Source organism: Halichoerus grypus, chromosome 7 (assembly GCF_964656455.1).
Source record: "Halichoerus grypus chromosome 7, mHalGry1.hap1.1, whole genome shotgun sequence".
Classification (NCBI taxonomy): Eukaryota; Metazoa; Chordata; class Mammalia; order Carnivora; family Phocidae; genus Halichoerus; species Halichoerus grypus.
Genome location: NC_135718.1, coordinates 110,086,724 through 110,108,050, shown reverse-complemented (window position 1 = coordinate 110,108,050; position 21,327 = coordinate 110,086,724). Strand labels below are relative to the sequence as shown.

General features: G+C 36.2%; 1 protein-coding gene across 1 annotated transcript in view; it reads left to right on the top strand.

Moving 5' to 3' along the window:
- The window catches only part of HMCN1 (hemicentin 1), a 478,487-nt gene that overhangs the window by 277,176 nt on the left and 179,984 nt on the right, over positions 1-21,327 (top strand). The window contains exons 30-35 of the mRNA XM_078078047.1: positions 1,127-1,281; positions 9,343-9,621; positions 10,121-10,402; positions 11,125-11,233; positions 12,190-12,359; positions 13,540-13,694. Of these exons, the coding sequence (XP_077934173.1) occupies positions 1,127-1,281; positions 9,343-9,621; positions 10,121-10,402; positions 11,125-11,233; positions 12,190-12,359; positions 13,540-13,694 (1,150 nt within the window). The remainder of the gene's footprint in view (positions 1-1,126; positions 1,282-9,342; positions 9,622-10,120; positions 10,403-11,124; positions 11,234-12,189; positions 12,360-13,539; positions 13,695-21,327) is intronic.

Genomic DNA, 21,327 nt, shown 5'->3' with positions numbered 1-21,327 from the left:
AGAAGACTCACATTAGGGGTAATAAATCAAGAGAATCTTTTCTTATTATAATACTTTTTTGTTTAAATTTTTATGTTACTTGCATAATTAACAATCAATATAAGTTTTAAAGTTACTTAAATTTGAGTAACATTATCAAGTATTCACTTCCTTTAAACAGTTAAGATGCAATAAATTAAGGTACTTTATTCTCTTAGCTTTTGAGAACTTCCTACAAAGTGTCATACCAAGAAATAGTGAAGGGTGCTTCTGTAGACGATTAAATGTGCTTCCATTTAATCGTGTAGTCTGACTCATGGCTTTTAATAGAGCAGTGCATCTAATTATTTATCATGGCTAAGTCACTGCAAATTTTTAAAAACTAGCTATGGGTCTTCCTGAAAGAAGATCAGTGGATTTTAAAGGTATGAACTGTAGGATATTGTAGACTTTAATAACCATGTTTCAAGTATCTCATAAAGCTGCTGCCAATTATGTAAAGTGAGTCAATAAATGACTCTACATAGTAGAAAAAGACTTCCTTGACAACTAGAGAGGAGCTGCTTTTGGCATAAATATCTTTGAGTATTTATGATTATATATGAAAGCATTCATATTTGTTACAATATCTGCTTTTTAGAAAAGTTGGCATGATCATTGCCTTTAGGAAGTAGTAACTATTCATTCTATTGTGAATACTTTTCCAGGTACATAATGATATTGGCTTAAAAATAATATTGCTTTGCCTCAAGCTCCTATACTCTTAGTTTTACTTTACTAACTGATGATAGAAATTTTAGCTATGCAAACAAAAAAGGAAGGAAAATAAGCAGGAGAAGGAAGACTGAAACAAATAATGACACTACCAGGTTTCTATTAATATTCAACAATTAAGTTTGACATGAGGGAATTTTCATCTCAAAGTAATAGTTATCTAACTTTCATTAGTAAAGTGCTTTAATAATTCCATTTTTCTGAATAGGAGTACTAATCACATCATTGCATTTCTTTTAGAGTCATACAGAAAAAAACAACTTTGATTCATATTTTTAAACTCCTATGATTAACGATTTTTGCTGCGCTCAATAAGAGAGGAAACATAGGAAAATAAAAATGGACCCACAGAATAAAATTTATTTTTTTCTAGGCCTTTATTTTTAGAGGATCCTAACATTGAACTTCTAGACAGGGGACAAGTTTTGCATTTAAAGGATGCACGAAGAAGTGACAAGGGGCGCTACCAGTGCGCTGTGTCCAATGCAGTTGGCAAACAAGCCAAGGACATAAAACTGACTATCTACAGTAAGTGTGATTTTCTTATGCTTTTTGTTATTATCAATCCTCACTATAAATTGAAAAGAAGGGGCGCCTGGGTGGCTCAGTCGCTTAAGCGTCTGATTCTTGATTTCAGCTCAGAACATGATCTCAGGTTCGTGAGATTGTATGTACGCATGTGCTCTCTTGCTCCCCCCCCAAAAAAAAACAAAACAAAACTTGAAAAGAAGGGTTTAATATTAACTGTTCTTTTATTCAATACTGAATAATTTGGAATGCTACTTATTTTATTTATTTATTTATTTTTAAAGATTTTATTTATTTATTTGCCAGAGAGAGACACAGCGAGAGAGGGAACACAAGCAGGGGGAGTGGGAGAGGGAGAAGCAGGCTTCCCGTGGAGCAGGGAGCCCGATGTGGGGCTCGATCCCAGGACCCTGGGATCATGACCTGAGCCAAAGGCAGACACTCAATGACTGAGCCACCCAGGCGCCCCTGGAATCCTACTTATTTTTGAAGCAAGAGCCTATCTTCTGTGTTTTAGACCAGGACATTGCATCCAGTTTTAATGCATTTTGTCATGAAGTAAGGATTTCTTTGAGAGTTGTAGTGATTTTCAGTTAATGTCACTCAAGAGGGCAGGTGTTTCCTATTTGATTAGTATATAATAAATCTAATGTCTGTCTCCTTAAAAGGGTTAAAAAAAAACCCTCTAAAAAGAGTTGAAATGCATGAATTGAATGAAGTCAGTGGCATGCAGACGTTTCAGTTTTTCTCTTTTCATACCATCTTGGCCTTTATTCTGACCACATGGTGATATTTTAAATGCCTTATGTTTGTGCCACCCTTCTCTCCCAGCTAAGTCCCCACCAGAAGAGTTAGCCATCATTTCACTAAAAGTCTCAATATCCCCTGAGGAAGGTGAATTCCAAAGTCATTTTTTTTTAATACTCAGAGTCATAGGAAGGCACATGAACATTATGTTGCAGGCACAAAGAATTACCCAATAGAAAGGAACAGAACTCAATAGGCCAGTCATGCTTACTGTGGTTCTACTTACTGCACTAATTTCGGTCCCTCCACTGTGTATGATACTCAAGAAATTTTAGGTACTTCAGGAATATCACCTTTTGACAGGATCTTCCCAATCCAAGCTGTCACCCAGTCACTACTGCATTGTCTGAGTTTATTTTCTTCATAACACATATCACTGTCTGATAAGTTATTGCTCAATTATGGGTTTATTTACCTATTTGCTATTTGTCTCCAAGGAAGCTAAACTTCACAAGAGCAGGGCCTTGTTTTGCTGGTTCCCTACTTTGATACACAGTAGCTCTCAAGAAATGTTTGCTAAATGAATGAATGGTCTAATGATACACTGTCCAGTACTGTAACCACTAGTCACAGGAGGCTGGGGAGCACTGGAAATGTGGCTAGTCCACACTGACACAAGCTGTAAGTATAAAATATAGACCAGATATCAAAGACCTAATATGAAAATATAATATATCTAATTAATAATTTTACATTGAATGAAACTGGAAATGATGGTAAATAAAATATATTATGAAAACTTATTTCCTCTGTTTATTTTCAAATTTTTTAACATGGCTACTCAAAAAATTTGTATTATATATATGGTTAGCATTGTGTTTCTATTGGACAGCACTGGTCTAGTCATTAATAAGAACTTGTGCTTCTGAGACAGGTAGATGAGTTGAGATCCAGCTTTTGCCACTCACTAGCTTTGTGACTTTGGACACATTTCCCAACCCTTTGATCTTCAGTCTCCTCATCTGTAAAACGGGATAATAATAGCACCTACTTAATAGTGTTATTGTGATGGGCGCCTGGGTGGCTCACATGGTTAAGCGTCTGCCTTCGGCTCAGGTCATGATGCCAGGGTCCTGGGATCGAGCCCCGCATCGGGCTCCCTGCTCAGCGGGAAGCCTGCTTCTCCCTCTCCCTCTGCCTCTCCCCCTGCCCATGCGCTCTCTCTCTCTCTGTATCTCTCTGTCTCAAATGAATAAATAAAAAATCTTAAAAAAAAAATAGTGTCATTGTGAGGATCAAAAGCTAGATACTCACTGGGTTACCTGGCTTAAAGTAAGAGTTTAATAAATGTTATTCGTTTTTCATTATTTACTTGGTGATTGCATTGTCTTACTAGCTTGATTTCTATATAACTTCACTGGATTTGAAATTTCCCTTTTTTAATGTTAGTGTCTTTATATAAAATTTGAATAGCTCTCTTGAATCAAAGAGATTTTATTTAATGCATGCTTTTAAATCATTTCTATCTATAAATAGAAGCCTTGGAAGAATTCAGTCATGAAAAGACATGTCCTCCAAAAAAGAGTAACATTACTGAAAGATTGGCAATCATGAATCCAAGTTAAACAAAAGTGTTATTGCTACCATTGGCCTCCTACCAGAATCAGACATTTAAATAATAGGTGCAAATTTTCCCCTAAGCTTTTGAGTAGTCTTCTCTACATTGTTGTATTGTTGCCAGGGTCTATGATGAATACATTTTGGTGGTTCAGTAAGACACCTATTTCCATAGAACTTGGGTTCTTTTATTTCAGATCCTCTTGTTCACTCTGTATGATGCCCTAAGGCACCCAGAAGAGAGGGATCTATAGTGATTAAATTTTCTAGGATTGTCTGAGATGAAAGGCATTACAACATTGTGAAGTTTTGAGTATTATAATTCAGGAAATAGTGCATTTCCTTTCTAGCAAGCTTGTCTGTGCTTCCAAGTGGGTAATCTTAAGCTTATTTTATTTCACTTATGAAAATGCTTTTATTCCTAAGAATGAATGAAACATATGCCATATTTGGGCTAACTGTGAGGAATATTTATGTAGATTTCAGATTGATAATGTGTTTCACACCACAGTTAATTCATTTGTTTTCCTTATTTACATACTAACACGAGGACAAAACAGGTGATGTCCTTGAAAGGCAGAAATGCATGTTGTACCTGAATAAGGAAAGAAATGGAGACGAAGTAAGAGTGAAAAAATAAGAGATGGGGGAAGGGGGAGGGGAAAGATATGAAAGAAGGAAGGAAATAAAAGAGCTTTTAATATCCTATGGGGAGATCGTGTAAACTGACAGCTCTTAGTTCTGAGGCAAAGATTTTTAACCTGAGGTTTGTGTTTGAGTTTAGGAAGTCTGAGAGCCTCCCCAGAGTGTACAAAAGTCTTTGAGTATATATGTGCGGTGCATATTAATGTGCAGTGTGTTCATAACCTTTATCCGTAACAACGTCCCTCAAATAGAAGTAAGGTCTCAGAAAAGTATATATGAATTAAACTGAAATAGGAAGTGACATTTATTTATTGGCAAATTAAGCAGTAGATGTCAATCAGAAATGTTCTTTAGTAATTTTTGTCAAATTCATAAATGCAAAATTTTTAAATTGCTTCTTTTCAGTGCAAATGATATGCCTTTGTAAAGCATTCATGAAGAATAGGGACTTATTTAAACCTATGTTCTTGCTGTCATTAATGTATCATCTAATTGCCAGCTGATTTGGCAATTTGAACCAGAAGTTTGATATGCATTTATAGATCAACATATGGCATAAATAGCCTTAAAACAAAATTAAAATTTTAAATCTGAATTAAATGCTGTTCCTTAAGATTTCAAAATGGTAGCTTGAATTTGTATTAATTACTTATCTTGGACTTGGCAAACCTTTTTTTATAAAGGGCAAGATAGTAAATATTTTGGATTTTGCAGACCATGAGACAAAATCAAGGATATTATGTAGGTACTTATATATCAAAGTAGAAATAAATTTCTACCAATTGTCTATTGATGAAATTCTTTTTTCTAGTAATTTCAAAAATTATAATTTTTTTTATAATTACAAATCTACTAATGAGAAGAATGGAATTCTTTTGGGGGGGATAAAATTTTAATTAATTGAAGGTCAAAGTTAGTGATCCCTCTCACCAAGATTGAATGCAAATGTTCATCTGTTAATGCTGATCTATAATGAGATCTTATGTATTTCATCTTGGAAAATGTCTTTTCATGCAGATATGTACTGTCAAATACCAATATCAGTTTGTGAACATGTTATTTTAATTGACCATATTCATTGCTTAGAAAGCATTTATAGAATTCCCTTATATTCTTTTGATAAACTGACTTTTAGCATGCCATACCACAGATTAAACATTTCCAATTGAAAGTTGGATGGAAGGTCCTCATTCTCAGAGATAACTGAACTTCGAATGTAGAAATTTCCTTTCTATTTGTATCAAGGTCTGACAAACATTGCTGAAACTGAAATTTGAGCTCAGAAAACATATCCACAGCAAATCTGTAGGGAATGGAGATCTCAATTTTGTTTGACAGCATGGGAAATTTATAAAGCAGTTTGACATTAATTGTGATTCAAACAAAATGACTACCATAGTATAAGTTTTGCATTTAAGTGCTGTTTGGTCTGGTAATTTTAGGTTGAATTCATTGAGAAACATTATCAAGTTTATAGCAAAACTAGTTTCCAAAATCACTCAATGGTATTCAGTAATAGTGTTTGAGGACAATTCTTTTCATTCAGAAAAAATAGTCTCAGCCCTGAGCTCAAAAAATTAAAATTTAACTTTACCACCATTAAGGCACTGAACTGCTCTATGGTAGGACAAGTCTTTATACTCAGTTTCTACATGTAGCAAAAATTCATGGAACTGATGATTTTCAAGTCCATAAGGGCAGATAAAAGATACCATGGACACTTCTGGTTGTTAACATATGAATACTTTACACGGAGGGCTTGCTGATAAATAATGCAAGGAATATAGACTTTTAAAACCTTACATTTTAATAGGCTTTGTGAATTTGTCTAAGCCTTTTCCTGCCCCACATATATTTTTACCACCATCACTTGCACTGTATCTTAGCAGATTCCACTTCAGGTTGTAATGAATTCGTGTTTTTGTTTTTTTTTTTTTCAACTTCTTTGAAAATATTTTTGTCTCTAGTCGTTCCATGCAGACTATTCTTAGAGGCTAATTCTTCAGTTTCTTCAAATTTGGCATTGATTCCTCAAACAAAAAGCAGTATCAGTAACATCTGTTAATTTGTCAGGGGCCAAGAATACTATTCAGAAAAGTTGCCTTTAAAAAAAATTAACTATTAATGTTGCTCCCAGCGTTCCCTACTCTTCAAGCAATTGTTCTCATGGAAAGGCTCATAATCTTAAACAAAGATTTAAGATTTCTCTGGACACATTTCTGTGACTACTGACTAATCATCCCTGATTTTAATTAAATTACTGTTGGTAAATGGCTTTTCTTGCTTGGCGAACATATGACCACTGAGAAACTTATTTTGATTGTAGCCTCATTTTGACTTTTTATTTTTGTGAAGAGGTTCTGTTATGAGTCAGCCCATTTTACATTTTCTAATTTTTCCAACTGTTATTTTGAATTGGAAGTAATGTGACAAGTGCTTAGTCTAGTAGTATTAGTGTATATTGTAATCTTTCAGAACAGCTATAGAATTATTTAAAAAAAAAAACCAATGCTTTGCCATTTGATTTATAACAAAATAATCCACACTGTGTTGTGCTTTAAAAATGTGAATTTTAAAGTCTTCTTTTCTTTCCTTGTTTTGATGTGAGAGGTACTCACTGATAATAAAAATAAAATAAAATATCATGGTATGGTGATATGCATGGCAACTTGAAATGCTATTGAGTTATAACTATGTCACTTAAATTTATGGTGAGCTGAGCAGCAGTGAGAAGCAATGAGAATACGTATTTGCTATTTTTTGTAACTACCTAATTCAGTTATTAGAGAAAGTAACCATAGACAATATGTAAACAAATGGGTGTGACTATATCCCAATAAAATTTTATGGACACCTAAGTTTGAATTTCATGTAATTTTTACATGTCACAAAATATTGTTAGTATTATTTTGATTTTTTTCCACCCATTTAAAAATGTAAAAACTATTCTTAACTCAGCATCTCCATGCCTGGCCTGTGAACCATAGTTGGTTTCCCTGAGCTATATATTAAACCACTTGATAAGAAAATTACTCTACCACCACGTTTACCTCACAGTGTAGTACATCTTTCCTTAAATTATGTGTGACAAAAAAATGTGTAGGTGAATGTTTGTCACTGTGAGCTGGTTCTAAGAATGATTATTAGAAAATATTAAGGTACTTTATTCAGCACCCAGCTCTTGTTTTCTAAAATCCTTTTCCACTAAAAGAAGACAGAGCTTTCCTAGGGAAATGGTTAATTTTAAGGCTGGGGCAGGGAATATATAAGATGAGCCTGCAGCATGTAGTGAGCCAGAAAGTAAGAAAGTATCAAAATAGTAAAATGACATGGATATGTCAGAGAGACATAGGAACCAAATGAAATAGCTTCCAGTGGTCAAAACTGGAACAATTTGAATACTATAGTATTAGATTATAACCCAAAGTATAAAATAAGTTCCCATGAATTCATACTGATAAAAATAAATTGTTAAATAAGTGAACAAATTGGGGAGGAGAAACAAAATTATAGAGAATAATTCCAAATAGATTATGTAGGTATTCTTCTCTCAAGAAGTCGAACATAACTCCGCACCCCGTACGTATGGGCTGGAAAGAGTGATTCCTTTCCCAAAAAAAGGGGAAAAGGAGAGCAACTTTACAGTGGAGAAACCTAGCAAAAGCTACTGTAACCAGATTATTGAGGTTAACATGATCATGATGTCATGCTGATAATTTGTACCTTTGATATGATCTAATGAGAAAGTTATTTTACCTCTGGGATCTTCCTCCTAAAACAAATAATCCTACTCCAACCATAAGAAAAACATTCTATAACGTATCCTATTCTAAAATAAAAGTTTAATAAAATAATATTAAGGCACTCCCAATTCAGGCACATGCCATTTGATTTCTTTTAACTTGTTGCAGTTATAGCGCAATCCTGGAATGACCACAGTCAAAAGATGTAGCGGGGATTGAGCCACTTGAGTTGTTTTTCCAGCAACAGAGTTCTCATGTGGTGTGAGTGGCCAGGAATGTGGTTGCTGAATTATGGAAGATACACATGTAGCCAATTAGATGAGTAAAGTTGAGTGAATGAACTCTTGGCAGCTAAAACAAATAAACAAACAAACAAACAAAAACCCAAAAAACCCAACAACAACGAAACAAAAACCGGTAAGAAGCAGAAGTTAAAATTTCCACGGCTATTTCCAGTAGCTGGTTCTTTTTTTTTTTTTTTTTTTGACAGAGAGACAGCGAGAGGGAATACAAGCAGGGGGAGTGGAAGAGGGAGAAGCAGGCTTCCAGGCGAGCAGAGAGCCCAATGTGGGGCTCGATCCCAGTACCCTGGGATCATGACCTGAGCTGAAGGCAAACGCTTAATGACTGAGCCACCCAGGCGCCCCCCAGTAGCTGGTTCTGAAGGCACTTAGATCTTTAGTATTTTGCCGGGAGAGGGCATGCAGTCGTACCACATCTGACATTTTTGTTCCCTTGGCCTGATGTCAAATGTATTCTATTTACTTTAAGTGGGGTTTTATTTTGTTTTGCTTTGTTTGTTAAACATAACTTTCTTAGTTACTGTAATATGATCTATTGGACTTAAATGAACCCCTGAAACTGAAACTGTGACTGTTTGCTTTTACTGAAATCTGAAACCCAAGAGGAGGGTGATAAAGATTAAAAAGACAGGCAATTTATTATCAGTAGATAAATCATAGACTTCCTAATTGTCTTTAATTCCTAAATCCTTTATTTTTTAAAATATATTTTTTAAAGGTTTTATTTATTTATTCGACAGAGAGAGAGACAGCGAGAGAGGGAACACAAGCAGGGGGAGTGGGAGAGGGAGAAGCAGGCTTCCCGCTGAGCAGGGAGCCCGATGCGGGGCTCGATCCCAGGACCCTGGGATCATGACCTGAGCCAAAGGCAGACGCTTAATGACTGAGCCACCCAGGTGCCCCTTCTAAATACTTTAAATGCATTATTTAAACTTCTACAACATTTAAGAATTTGATGCAGATGCTAAAGCTTAGAAAACTTGTTTCTGTTCTGAAATCCTTTATAGTTCCACCTACTATTAAAGGAGGGAATGTCACCACAAAAGTATCAGCATTGATCAACAGCATAATTAAGCTGGAATGTGAAACACGGGGACTGCCGATGCCTGCTATTACTTGGTATAAGGATGGCCAACCAGTCATATCCAGCTCACAAGCACTTTATATTAATAAAGGACAATTTCTTCATATCCCTCGAGCACAGGTTTCTGATTCAGCAACATATACATGTCATGCAACCAATGTTGCTGGAACTGCTGAAAAGTCATTTCATGTGGACGTCTATGGTAAGGAAAAAATACGTGCTTTAATCACATACCTTTCTGTCTATGCTTTTTAATATGCCGACATCTAATTCATTCACTAATAAATTCCTGGTGGGTTAGATCATTTTCAAAATGCATGGATAGGAACTGGCAGAATTGCCCCGTGATTTAAAAAAACATTTTTAAAAGCTACAGTTAGTAAAAGTGGTCCATTCATCTGCCCAAACATTTGCCCATTTCACATGGGGCATCTAGACCATTCGGTTTTTATGAAGAAGGTAAAGTAGTTGTTAGGACTAAGATCATTCTCTACTATTTACCCTTTATAAACGAGACACAGTACAAAGTATCCCACAATATTTAGGATAGCTGCAGATCAGCTAACCGAAGAAATTCTTTCCTTAATAGCTTAGAAAGAGACAGACATGTAGGTAGTTTCTATGGTCAAACTACGTGAAAACAAAATCCTTATTTCATTAGAATTTCAAAGATGCCTGAAATACTACTTTTTTCTGCCTAGTTCCTCCAATGATTGAAGGTGACTTGGCCGTACCTCTGAATAAGCAAGTGGTTATCGCTCATTCGCTGACACTAGAGTGTAAAGCTACTGGCAGCCCTCCTCCAGTTCTCACCTGGTTAAAAGATGGTGTACCTGTGAAAGCCAGTGACAACATCCGTACAGAAGCTGGTGGGAAGAAACTAGAAATCATGAGTGCCCTAGAAGTTGATCGGGGACAGTATGTATGTGTGGCTACCAGTGTGGCTGGAGAAAAGGAAATCAAATACGAAGTTGATGTCTTAGGTAAATAAGGATGCCACCATCTGGATTCCAGATTCATAGCACAACCTGACCATTTTATGAAATGCTTTTTTGGTCAAAGAACAATGAAACAGTTCTAGAGAAGGTTCAGTTATCTGTTCAACTCTGGACTGCACATTACTAAGTGGTGGATTTATTACCAGAGTCCCAAGATCTAAGAACCCACATAAATCTTCAACTGATTTTGATAGGTACACTTTGTATTTGTAAGTGCATTGATGCATTTTACATCTATGACAATATCTGATTGCAGTGAGTGATATCATGGTCCTCTGTCATGACCACTATGCTATGTCTAGTGCAGGAAACAGTCTCTGGGCCTTGGAAAGTCATCTTGCAATGTTTTTGGTCTCTATTTCTCTATAAATTGAAGGTTTTTTGAGCAGAGGTCCAATTTTTGAGGTTCCCTTCTCTTATTATTATGAAAATAAGCAACATAAAATATGAACCAACTTTATATTCAGATGGCATTAGCACCAGAGTGCTCGATTAACTGAGAAAAATCCACAGCATGTCAAAAATACGTTCATTGATCCTAGCAAGTGTGTATGATAAAATATATTTTACATTTCAAATCCCCTTCATGTATCAAATTTCTATGATACTTGTCAGCCTTCTGAACTGCAACTTAGTATTGCTTAAAATGGTGGTGTGTTTTTTCTGGTGTACATTTCTTTGTATGTTACATCTCTGTTGTTTTCTAGTGCCACCAGCTATAGAAGGAGGAGATGAAACATCTTACTTCATTGTGATGGTTAATAACTTACTGGAGCTAGATTGTCAAGTGACAGGCTCTCCCACGCCAACTATCATGTAAGGGTTTTGGTATGTCTTCTAAATACCTCCCACTTCTTTATTTGAGTGTTTTAAGGCTATCTTGAAAAAATTTCTGTGTCATTAAAAGGTGGCCATATAAAATTATATTATTTATGTTCCTCTTTTAAAAGACATACTCTATATACAAGGCAACTTTTGCTTAATAATCACACGGACCTCAAATCTGTTCAATTAGAGGAATTCCATTTATGCTCCTAGAAATGACATTTTCAGTTCATAGAGACAGACTAGTAAGCAGTATCTGTCAGATCTTCTTGAGGCACTGAAATGTTTAATGAATGACTAAATAAAAAGAAATGTACTGGACATATTAGGGAAATAGTTACCGTGCATATATGTTTACCATTCTTTTTTCTCATTCCTTCATTCACAAAGCATTTCGTGAATACTTAACCTTCATTTCCAAGGTGCAGGATATGCAATGGAACAGTTAGTCAACTAAGAGAATAAAATATGTTCACATATGATTACAAAGTAAAATGGAAAATGATAACTCATAAGAAATGAAAAAATATAATGCTGTATCAGGGTTTTATTTTTCAGATATTTTAGGAATGTATTCACTTTGATGGTTAATGTTATTTAAACATTTGAAGTGAATACTATTTAGGGGCACTTGCCTCTTTGTTTCCTCAACGTAAAGAGAATAATGAAGAAACCGCATAGCTACTGGGGTTCCAACACTATGCCAACTTCTGTGTTGGGCCAGGTTTACTTTTTTCTTTTCCCCATTATAGTTCATTTCACAGAATGGGCAAAGAGGGAATTAGGCAAATACGCAATTGAGAATTTACATATGTATGTGTGTGTAGAAACATTTAATATATAGATAAATCTAGTTCCTCTAAGATATATATACACACGCACATATCTTTTAGGAACTAAGTTATTTAAAATACATCTCCAGACTTCTTTTTGCCTTGTTTCTATAGGTGGCTAAAGGATGGCCAGCTAATTGATGAAAGGGATGGATTCAAGATTTTACTAAATGGACGCAAATTGGTTATTGCCCAAGCTCAAGTGTCAGAGACAGGCCTTTACCGCTGTGTGGCAACAAACATTGCTGGTGACCGCGGGAAGGAATTTGAAGTGACTGTTCATGGTATGCTGAAGAAGGGACATGAGCATTATATTTAAAATTAATTTATGCATTGTGTCATTATTTAATTCAGATGGTAGCTCAGTAATCTGGATAAATCTTGAGTTGTAGAAAGTAATATAAAGGATGTGAATTTGAGTTAAAAAATGGCAGATTAATCTTAAGGCACTTTACTAACACAGAGACTTAACCAAGAGGCCTATGTAAATTAATATAAACACTTCAGATGTTAGGAAGTGTATTCTACATAGAATGCCAGGGCCTGAGGAATGAGACCAAATAAGATAGAATAGGCAGGCAGCAAATTCCAAGTAAAGAGGTTGTGTCAGCTCTTCAGGGTTTAACCAGAACAGGAGGGAGTGTGAATAAAGTCATTTCCAGAAATGGAAGCTAAGGATGTTATGCAGGATCCAGGGTAGATAGAGGTATTCACAGAACTAGCACAGAAGAATCAGAACCTTTAGTGTAATGACGGAGACAACCCTTGGCCAGGGTATTATTTGTCTCACTTGCCTGCCAACCTTGGGAAGTGAGGGACTGCAGTGAGAATCTGGGGAGCCATTTAGAAGCTCTAGTGGAGGTTTCTATGAACATCAACATTTTTCCATCTGTCCATGCAGACTTTTTTCCCCCTGCTTTTTCAATCCTGTGATGAAATGTAGCTAACCCTGTTTCTCAGTCTCAATTCCAACTCCTGAGGGAGGGAATCTGGCAGGCCCAGCTTAAATCAAGTTCCCATTCTGTATTCAGTCAGCCTTGCTGGGGTCAGAGTCATGCAGTATAAATACAGGTAGAGGAAACCCACCCTGATTTAACGAGATTGTTCTAGAGAAAGGGAGGATCATAATAGATTGGGAAAACATACCAACAGGTGTAAGCCAAACATACATGTGGATTGTAGTTGCTATAAACACATTTTATTCTTTGGAGAACTAGAGATCCATACTTAAGAAATAAGTCATCTAAAATTGCTGAAAACTATAAATTAAATGCATGGGATAAAATTATTTCATTGTTTCTTAAAATAGGAATTTTCCATTTTCTAAATTTTAAAGTTTCAGGTTCTTACATCCAGATTTTTAAGTACTTGACCCCACTGATTATGGTTTGTGTTCCCTCCCTCCCTTACTCTGTCCTTCCATCCCTTCCTGCTTTCCTTCCTTCCTTCCTTTCTTAAATCTAGTTCCTCCAACAATCAAATCCTCAGGCCTTTCTGAGAGAGCCATAGTGAAGCACAAGCCTATCACCTTGCAGTGCATTGCCAATGGCATTCCAAATCCATCTATTACATGGTTAAAAGATGGCCAACCTGTAAATACTGCCCAAGGAAACCTTAAAGTAAGTATAAATATTGCTGAGCCCCAAATGTGAAATCTACATTGATCTTCCCAGAGCTATCGTGTTCTTCTTTCCTAATTGTAGATTTTCCTGTTGGACAGATTTTACAGAAAATTTATCAAAATAATATGTGTTTTCCTTAGAGTTTTTGGAATTTATCTTAATATTTTGATTTGAAGAATAGAATTAATTAAAGACTAATAACCTTAACAATGATAATTTTAATGTATTGGTTGGTATTTTTATTATTTTGGTTTATGCCTGTTTTAACTATTGAAAAACTGGTGTCTCATGGATGAATGAACTGTGTTCATCATTACTGACTCACAGTATCCCCAATATACCATAGACTAAGATTAAGGTAAAATCATATCTACATAAACCTAAGTGCAATAAGTCTTGAAAAAAATATTTTAACTAGTTATAAGCTTCAAGATGGCAGAGACCCAGTCTGAATAAATTCACTTCTATATCCTTCAATCTGAGTATAATCCCTGGCATATAAATGTACCTCATTACATATTTCTGGATAGATAGATAGATTGATTGATTTCGAACTTAGATAATCTAAATGATTCATTTAAAAATCTGAATCAATAGATTTTTTTACTAGGATCAAGTTAGTTGACTAATGTGGGCTTGAACTTTGCTTGTATTAAGTTTTCAGTAATGAGGGATGTGTTGAGTTCTTTTCCCAGTACAAATGATCGGTATCTGCTCATTTATTATTCCTATTCTAAATCCAATGGAACTAATCTTATACATTTATTCTAGTGAGAGGTTCATTATGAAGCCTTAAAACATACTGCAGGGAGATAGGCATTTATCACATAATCATATAAAAGTTTAATTGTAAACTGTAATGAGTAACTTTAAGAGAAAATATGGAGAAGTATAAGAACAGATAATGTGGAAAGGTTTTAGGCATTAATTCATAGAGAATAGGTAATAGGTAATTCATAGAGAAAGCCTTTGAGCAGAGATATGAAGAATACATAGGAGTTAAATGAGTGAATTAATGGAAGAGAACAGAGTAGAGTATTTCAGAGAAGATGTGTGTGGGCAAACAACTTAAAGTAAAGGCGCATGACACCTCCTGAGGACCTGATAGCAAGCAAGCCAGTAGGCTGAAGAACATAAAGCAAGATGAGGTGGTATTAGAGGAGACCAGGGAGTGGAAGGCATTTAAGTAATATTAGTGATTTCATTTTTACTTTCAATCAAAGGGAGATCTTTGAAGAGTTTTAAGAGAGTAGTGACATAATCAGATTTTCATTTTAAATAGTTACTGGCCCCTATAAGATAATGAATTGAAGGAGTTTAAAATAGATATGTGGGCAGAGGTGGTCCAAAACAGTAGTATAGGAAGATCCTGAACTCACCTCCCCCCACAGACACACCAAATCTACTGTCACATACAGAACAGTTCCCTCTGAAAAAGATTTGAAAACTAGCTGAACAGCTCCTCTACAACAAAGGATAAAAGGGCAACATCAAGATGGGTAGGAGAGGCAGAGACACAATCTTGCCAAAACCATAGCATACCAACTCACAATAGGGAGGGATCTCACAAGTCTGCAGCTTCTCCCTGAGGAGTATGGGATTTGTGCCCTACATTGGGCATTCCAACCCTTGGGACCTGTACTGAAGAGACAAGCCATAAAATGTCTGGCTTTGAAAACCAATGAAGCTTACATCCAAGAGACCCAAAGGACTGTAGGGATTTGAGATACTTCTTTTAAATGACTCACATTCAGACTTACTTGCCCTGGGCCCTAGTGCAAAAATTTGAAAAGTGCCTAAACTAAACTATATGTGAAGGAGATTCATTTGCTAATTTTAAAGCATCTGCCGGAAGGACAAGGACCTGTAGGGACTTTCTCCAGGGACAGAGCTGTTGTCAGGCACCAGTTTTGCACTCTCCCTCCACCTTGCTAGTAAAAGCAGGTGTGTGCAGACACAGCAATCTCCCACTGCCTTGCTGAAGTGGAGGTGGGGTGGGGGGTGCTCTGTCCCCGAGCACTCTTCACCTGCCTTGCTAAAGCTGCAAGCACACCCCACCCCAAGTTCTCCCACTGCCCCATTAAGGCTGAAGGGCAAGTGCAGTCCACACAAAGGACACCCCTTGAATGCCTGGACCCAGTGGTCAGAGGGGCTTGTGTTCCAGGGCCCTATGGGACTATAACAATAATCAGAAAAGCCATTCTTGGCAGGCTACCACACCCAAGGCATTGCACACAGTAAACTGGAATACACTCCTGGTCTGCTGGTGAAAAAGGCCCACCCACTGGTCCTGGAGCTTCAACATGAGGGACAGGCTTCAGGTTTGCCACACATGTAGAGGCTATGAAGGCACTCTCAGGGAACATAGGCAGGGAGACACACCTTTGTGTTCTCCCTTGGCCTTGCTGTAGCTCCTGGTGCCTCCCAGCAAGGAGCATATACACACACCTGAAGCCCTGATTTTTGCAGCTGTCACCCAGGGGACACCTCCAGATCCCCTGGTCTGAAGGCCAGTAGGGTTTACAACTGCAGTCCTGTGGGACTGTATATCGTTGTGTAATTTAAAACTGCTGCCTAAGGATCTGGCTTCTAGTCAGCCTGAAACCAGGTGCTGACTGAGATCCCTCTCTTTGGAACACTGATAGGTCTTGGAATACCCTTAATAACTGGGACCTATCAAGAATAAATCAGGCTACTGAGGCAGTCACACGGTCTGAGAGATAACCAAGTGCTAGGGCAGGGTGGAACGATGAGGTTAATCTACACAAGGCCATTCCTGTAAGACTGGGAAGATAGCTATTTTGCCTAATACTTAGAAACAAACAGAAGCTCAAGCAAAATGAGGAAATAGAGGAGTATGTTTCAAATGGAAGAACAGAACAAAACCTCAGAAAACGGCCTTCATGAAATGGAAATAAGTAATCTACCTGATAAAGAGTTCAAAGTAATGGTCATAAAGATGCTCACTAAACTCGGGAAAAGAATGGATGAACACAGTGAGAACTCCAACAAAAGATAGAAAATATAAGAAGGTACCAAACAGAAGTCACAGAGCTGAAGAATACAATAATTAAACTGAAAAATACACTAGGGTGTTCAACAGCTGATTAGATGAAGCAGAAAGACAGATCAGTAACCTGGAAGACAGCAGTGGAATTCACCCAAACAGAACAGCAAAAAGAAAAAAGAATTTTTAAAAAATGAAGATAGCTTAAGGGACCTATGGGGCAACATGAAGTGGAATAGCTTTCATATTATATGGATTCCAGAAGGGGAAGAGAGAGAGAAAGGGGCAGAAAACACATTTCAAGAAATAATGGGTGGAAACCTCCCTAAACTGGGGAAGGAAACAGACATCCAGGTCCAGGAAGCATAGAGAATTCTAAATAAGATGAACCTAAGGAGATCCACAGGAAGAGACATTATAATTAAAATATAAAAAGTTAAAGATAAGAAGAAAATCTTAAAAGCAGCAAGAAAAAAGCCATTTGTTAGGTGCAAGGGAAGCCCGCTCCCATAAGACTGTCAGCTGATTTTTCAGCAGAAATCTTGAAAGCCAGAAGAAGTGGCATGATATATTTGAAGTGCTGAAAGGAAAATAAAACTTCCAACCAAGAATACACTACCCAGCAAGGTTATTATTCAGAACTGAAGAAGAATAAAGAGATTTTTAGACAAACAAAAGGTAGAAGAATTCATCACTAAACTGGCCCTACAAGAAATGTTAAAGGGACTTCTTTAAGCTGAAAAAAAAAAGGCACTAACTAGTAACAAGAAAATATATGAAAGTAAAAATGTCACTAGTAAAGGTAAATATATAGTAAAGGTAGTGGATTAATTACTTATAAAGCCAGTATGAAGATAAATATCAAAAGTAGTAAAATTAACTATAACCACAATAAACAGTTAAGGGAAACACAAAATAAAAGAATGTAAAATGTGACATCAAAAACATAAAACATTGTGGGAGAGTAAAAATGTAGAGTTTTAGAATGCATCCAAACTTAAGTTGCTATCAACATTAAAATGGTCATCCACCATGATTAAGTGGAATTTACTCCAGGGATGTAAGCATGTTTCAACATTCACAAATCAACCAACGTAATACACCACATTAATGAAATGAAAGATAAAAATTAAATGATCGTCTCACTGGAAAAAGCATTTGACAAAAGTCAACATCCATTTATGGTAAAAACCCTCAACAAAGTGGATATAGAGGAAACATACCTCAACATAATTAAAGTCATATATGACAAACCCACAGCTAACATCATATTCAGTGGTGAAAAGCTGAAAGTTTTTTCTCTAAGATCAAGTGCAAGACAAGTGTTCCCACTCTCACCACTTTTATTGAACATAGTATTGGAAGTCCTATCAAGAGCAACTAGGCGAGAAAAAGAAATAAAAGGCATCCAAATTGAAAAATATATATTAAAAAATCCTATAGACTTCACCAAAAAAGTGTTAGAACCAATAAATGAAGTCAGCAAAGTTGCAGGGTACAAAATCGATATACAAAAATTGGTTTCATTTCTATACACTAACAAACTATCAGAGAGAGAAATTAAGAAAACAGTCCCATTTAAAATTGCATAAAAAAGAATAAAAAGAAATTTAACCAAGGAGGTGAAAGGAAGTGAAAGTCCTGTGCACTAGAAGATATAAGACAGTGATGAAAGAAATTGAAGACACAAATAAATGGAAAGGTATCCCATGCCCATGGATTGGAAGAATTAATCTTGTTATAATGTTCCTACTACCCAAAGCAATCTATAGGTTCAGTGCAACTCCTATCAAAATTCCAATGGCATTTTCCACAGAAATAGAACAAACAATCCTAAAATTTGTATGGAACCACAAAAGACCCCAAGTAGCCAAAGTGATCTTGAGAAAGAAAAACAAATCTGGAGGCATCATGCTGTTTTCAAACTCTACTACAAAGCTGTAGTCATCAAAAACAGTTTGGTATTGGCATAAAAACCAACACATGGATCAAATGGAACAGAATAGAGAGCCAAGAAATAAACCTACACATATATGGTTGGTTAATTTATGACAAAGAAGTCAAGAATATACAATGAGGAAAGGATGTTCTCTTCAATAAATGATGTTGGAAATATTGGACAGTCACATGCAAAAGAATGAAACCAGAATGCTGTCTTAAACCATACACAAAAATCAGCTCCAAATGGATTAAAGACTTGAATGTAGAACCTGAAAGCACAAAACTCCTAGAAGAAAACATAGGTAGTAAGCTTCCTGACATAGTCCTGGCATTGAATTTTTAGATCTGACTCCCAAATCAAAGGCAACAAAGGCAAAAATAAACAAGCGGGACTACATCAATCCAAAAAGCTTCTGTATGGTTGGAGGCACTGAAATATAAATTAAATGAGGGAAAAATTGTAAATCATATATCTGATAACGGGTTAATACCCAAAGTATATAAAGAGCTCAACTCAATAGCAAAAAAACAAGCAATCTGATTTAAAAATGGGCACAAGATATAACTAGACATTTTCCAAAGTCATGTAGATGTCCAACAGGCACATGGAAAAATGTTTAACATCAGTAATTATCAGGGATATGCATATCAAAACCATAAGGTATCACATCACACCTGTTTAAGGCTATTATCAAAAAGACAAGAAATAAGAAGCATTGTTGAGGATGTGAGAAAAGGGAACCCTTGTGCATTGTTGGTGGGAATGTACCCTATTGCAACCACTATGGAAAACAGTATGGAGATGCCTCAAAAAATAAAAATCAGAGCCACCATATGATTCAGCAATTCCATTTCTGGGTATTTATCCAAAGAATACGAAAACCCTAACTCGAAAAGATATATGCACCCACATGCTCACTACAGCATTATTTATAATAGTCAGGACATGGAAACAACCAAAGTGTTCATCAGTAGATGAATGGATAAAGAAGATGTGATACACACACACACACACAATGGAATACTATTCAATTATAAAAAAGAAGAATGAAGTCTTGCCATTTGTGACAGCATGGATAGACCTTAAGGGCATTATGCTAATTGATATAAGTCAGACAGAGAAAGGTAAATACCATGTGATTTCAATTATATATGGAATCTAAAAAATAAAAGAAACAAAACTCATAGATACACATAGAACAGTTTGGTGGTTGCCAGAGGTGAAGGGGGTTGAGAAGTGTGCAAAATAGGTGAAGGTGGTCAAGAGGTACAAACTCCCAGATATTAAGTAAATAAGTCATAGTGATGTAAATACAGCATAGTGACTGTACTCAATAATATTGTATTGCATACTTGAAAGTTAACAGGAGAGTAAATCTTAAAAGTTCTCATCACAAGAAAAAAATCTGTAACTTCGTATGAAGACTAGACTTGTGATGATCACTTTGCAGTATGTACAAAAATTGAATTATTATGTTGTACACTTGAAACTAATATAATATATGCCAATTGTACCTCTAAAAATAAATTGAAAAAGATAAAGAGTAGATGTGTGGAAATCAATTAGGACTTATTCATCTAGGAGAGAGAGAAGATTGAAATTTGAACTCACATTCTGGCCATGAAGATGAGGATATATGGATGTATTTGAGAATTATTGTGTCAATCATTAGGACTCAGTGATAAATTGCATATGAAAGTTGAGGGAGCAGGAAATATCAAGGAAAACTTGGGGAATCTAACCTACACAGATGCATATCTTATGATGCCATCCAGTAAGACAGGAGACTTTGGAGGACAACCCATTTAGGGGCAAAAAACTGGATGTAAGTTTTATATTTTGGGAGGTTAAGTTGACTTTGAAATAAAGTGGAGATCAGGTAGACCATGGAATATATGCTCCTGGAGCTCAAAGGAGAGTTCTGGCTGGAGGTACTGACACATAGATGATATTTGAAAGCATAGACATGAATGAGTTAATCTAAGGGGAGAGTAATGAGTATGAAAAAATAGAAGAGAGAACTGACCTCGTTCGGAGTCTTAAAAAATTATGGCATTTAAAGGCCATGTGCAGAAGTCTAGAAGTGAATTTAATGTATGAATGTGCTGCTTAGTGAGTTTAGTACACTCTGGCTGAAGAATAAGTCAAGTGGGAGTTTACTTGGGAGTGTATGGAGAGCAGATCATTTGGGGTCAGAATGTGGTAAGCCTGGAGGGCTATGCTGAGTTCAGATTTCATTCTGGGCAAAGTGGGGAGCTGAGTGAGCTTTGAAGGGGGACTGGTAAAAAGATCAAATTTGCATTTTAGACAAATTATTCTGGCAATGGTATATAAGATAGATTAACAGTTTGGGAGGTTGGAGACACTGGAATATAAATTAAGAAACTATTATAATCCCACAGTGGTTGTGAGAATGGAAAGTAGAGATCTGAAAAACAGAGTTGTATAACTAGTAGGAGAGTCGGAGTGGGCTCTGAAATCAAGATGCCTTGGAGAATAGTAGTGCCATTAAACAAGATTGGAAACATGCAATGAAAAGTAGGTCTGGAGATACAAGGAAACAGTTATAAGCTTTGTTTTGGATGTGTTAAATTTCATGTGCTAACCCATCCAGCAGATTAGCTGGAACAGCAAGCGTGGAGCTCAGGAGAGAAATTGAGGCCAGTACTATAAATTTCAGA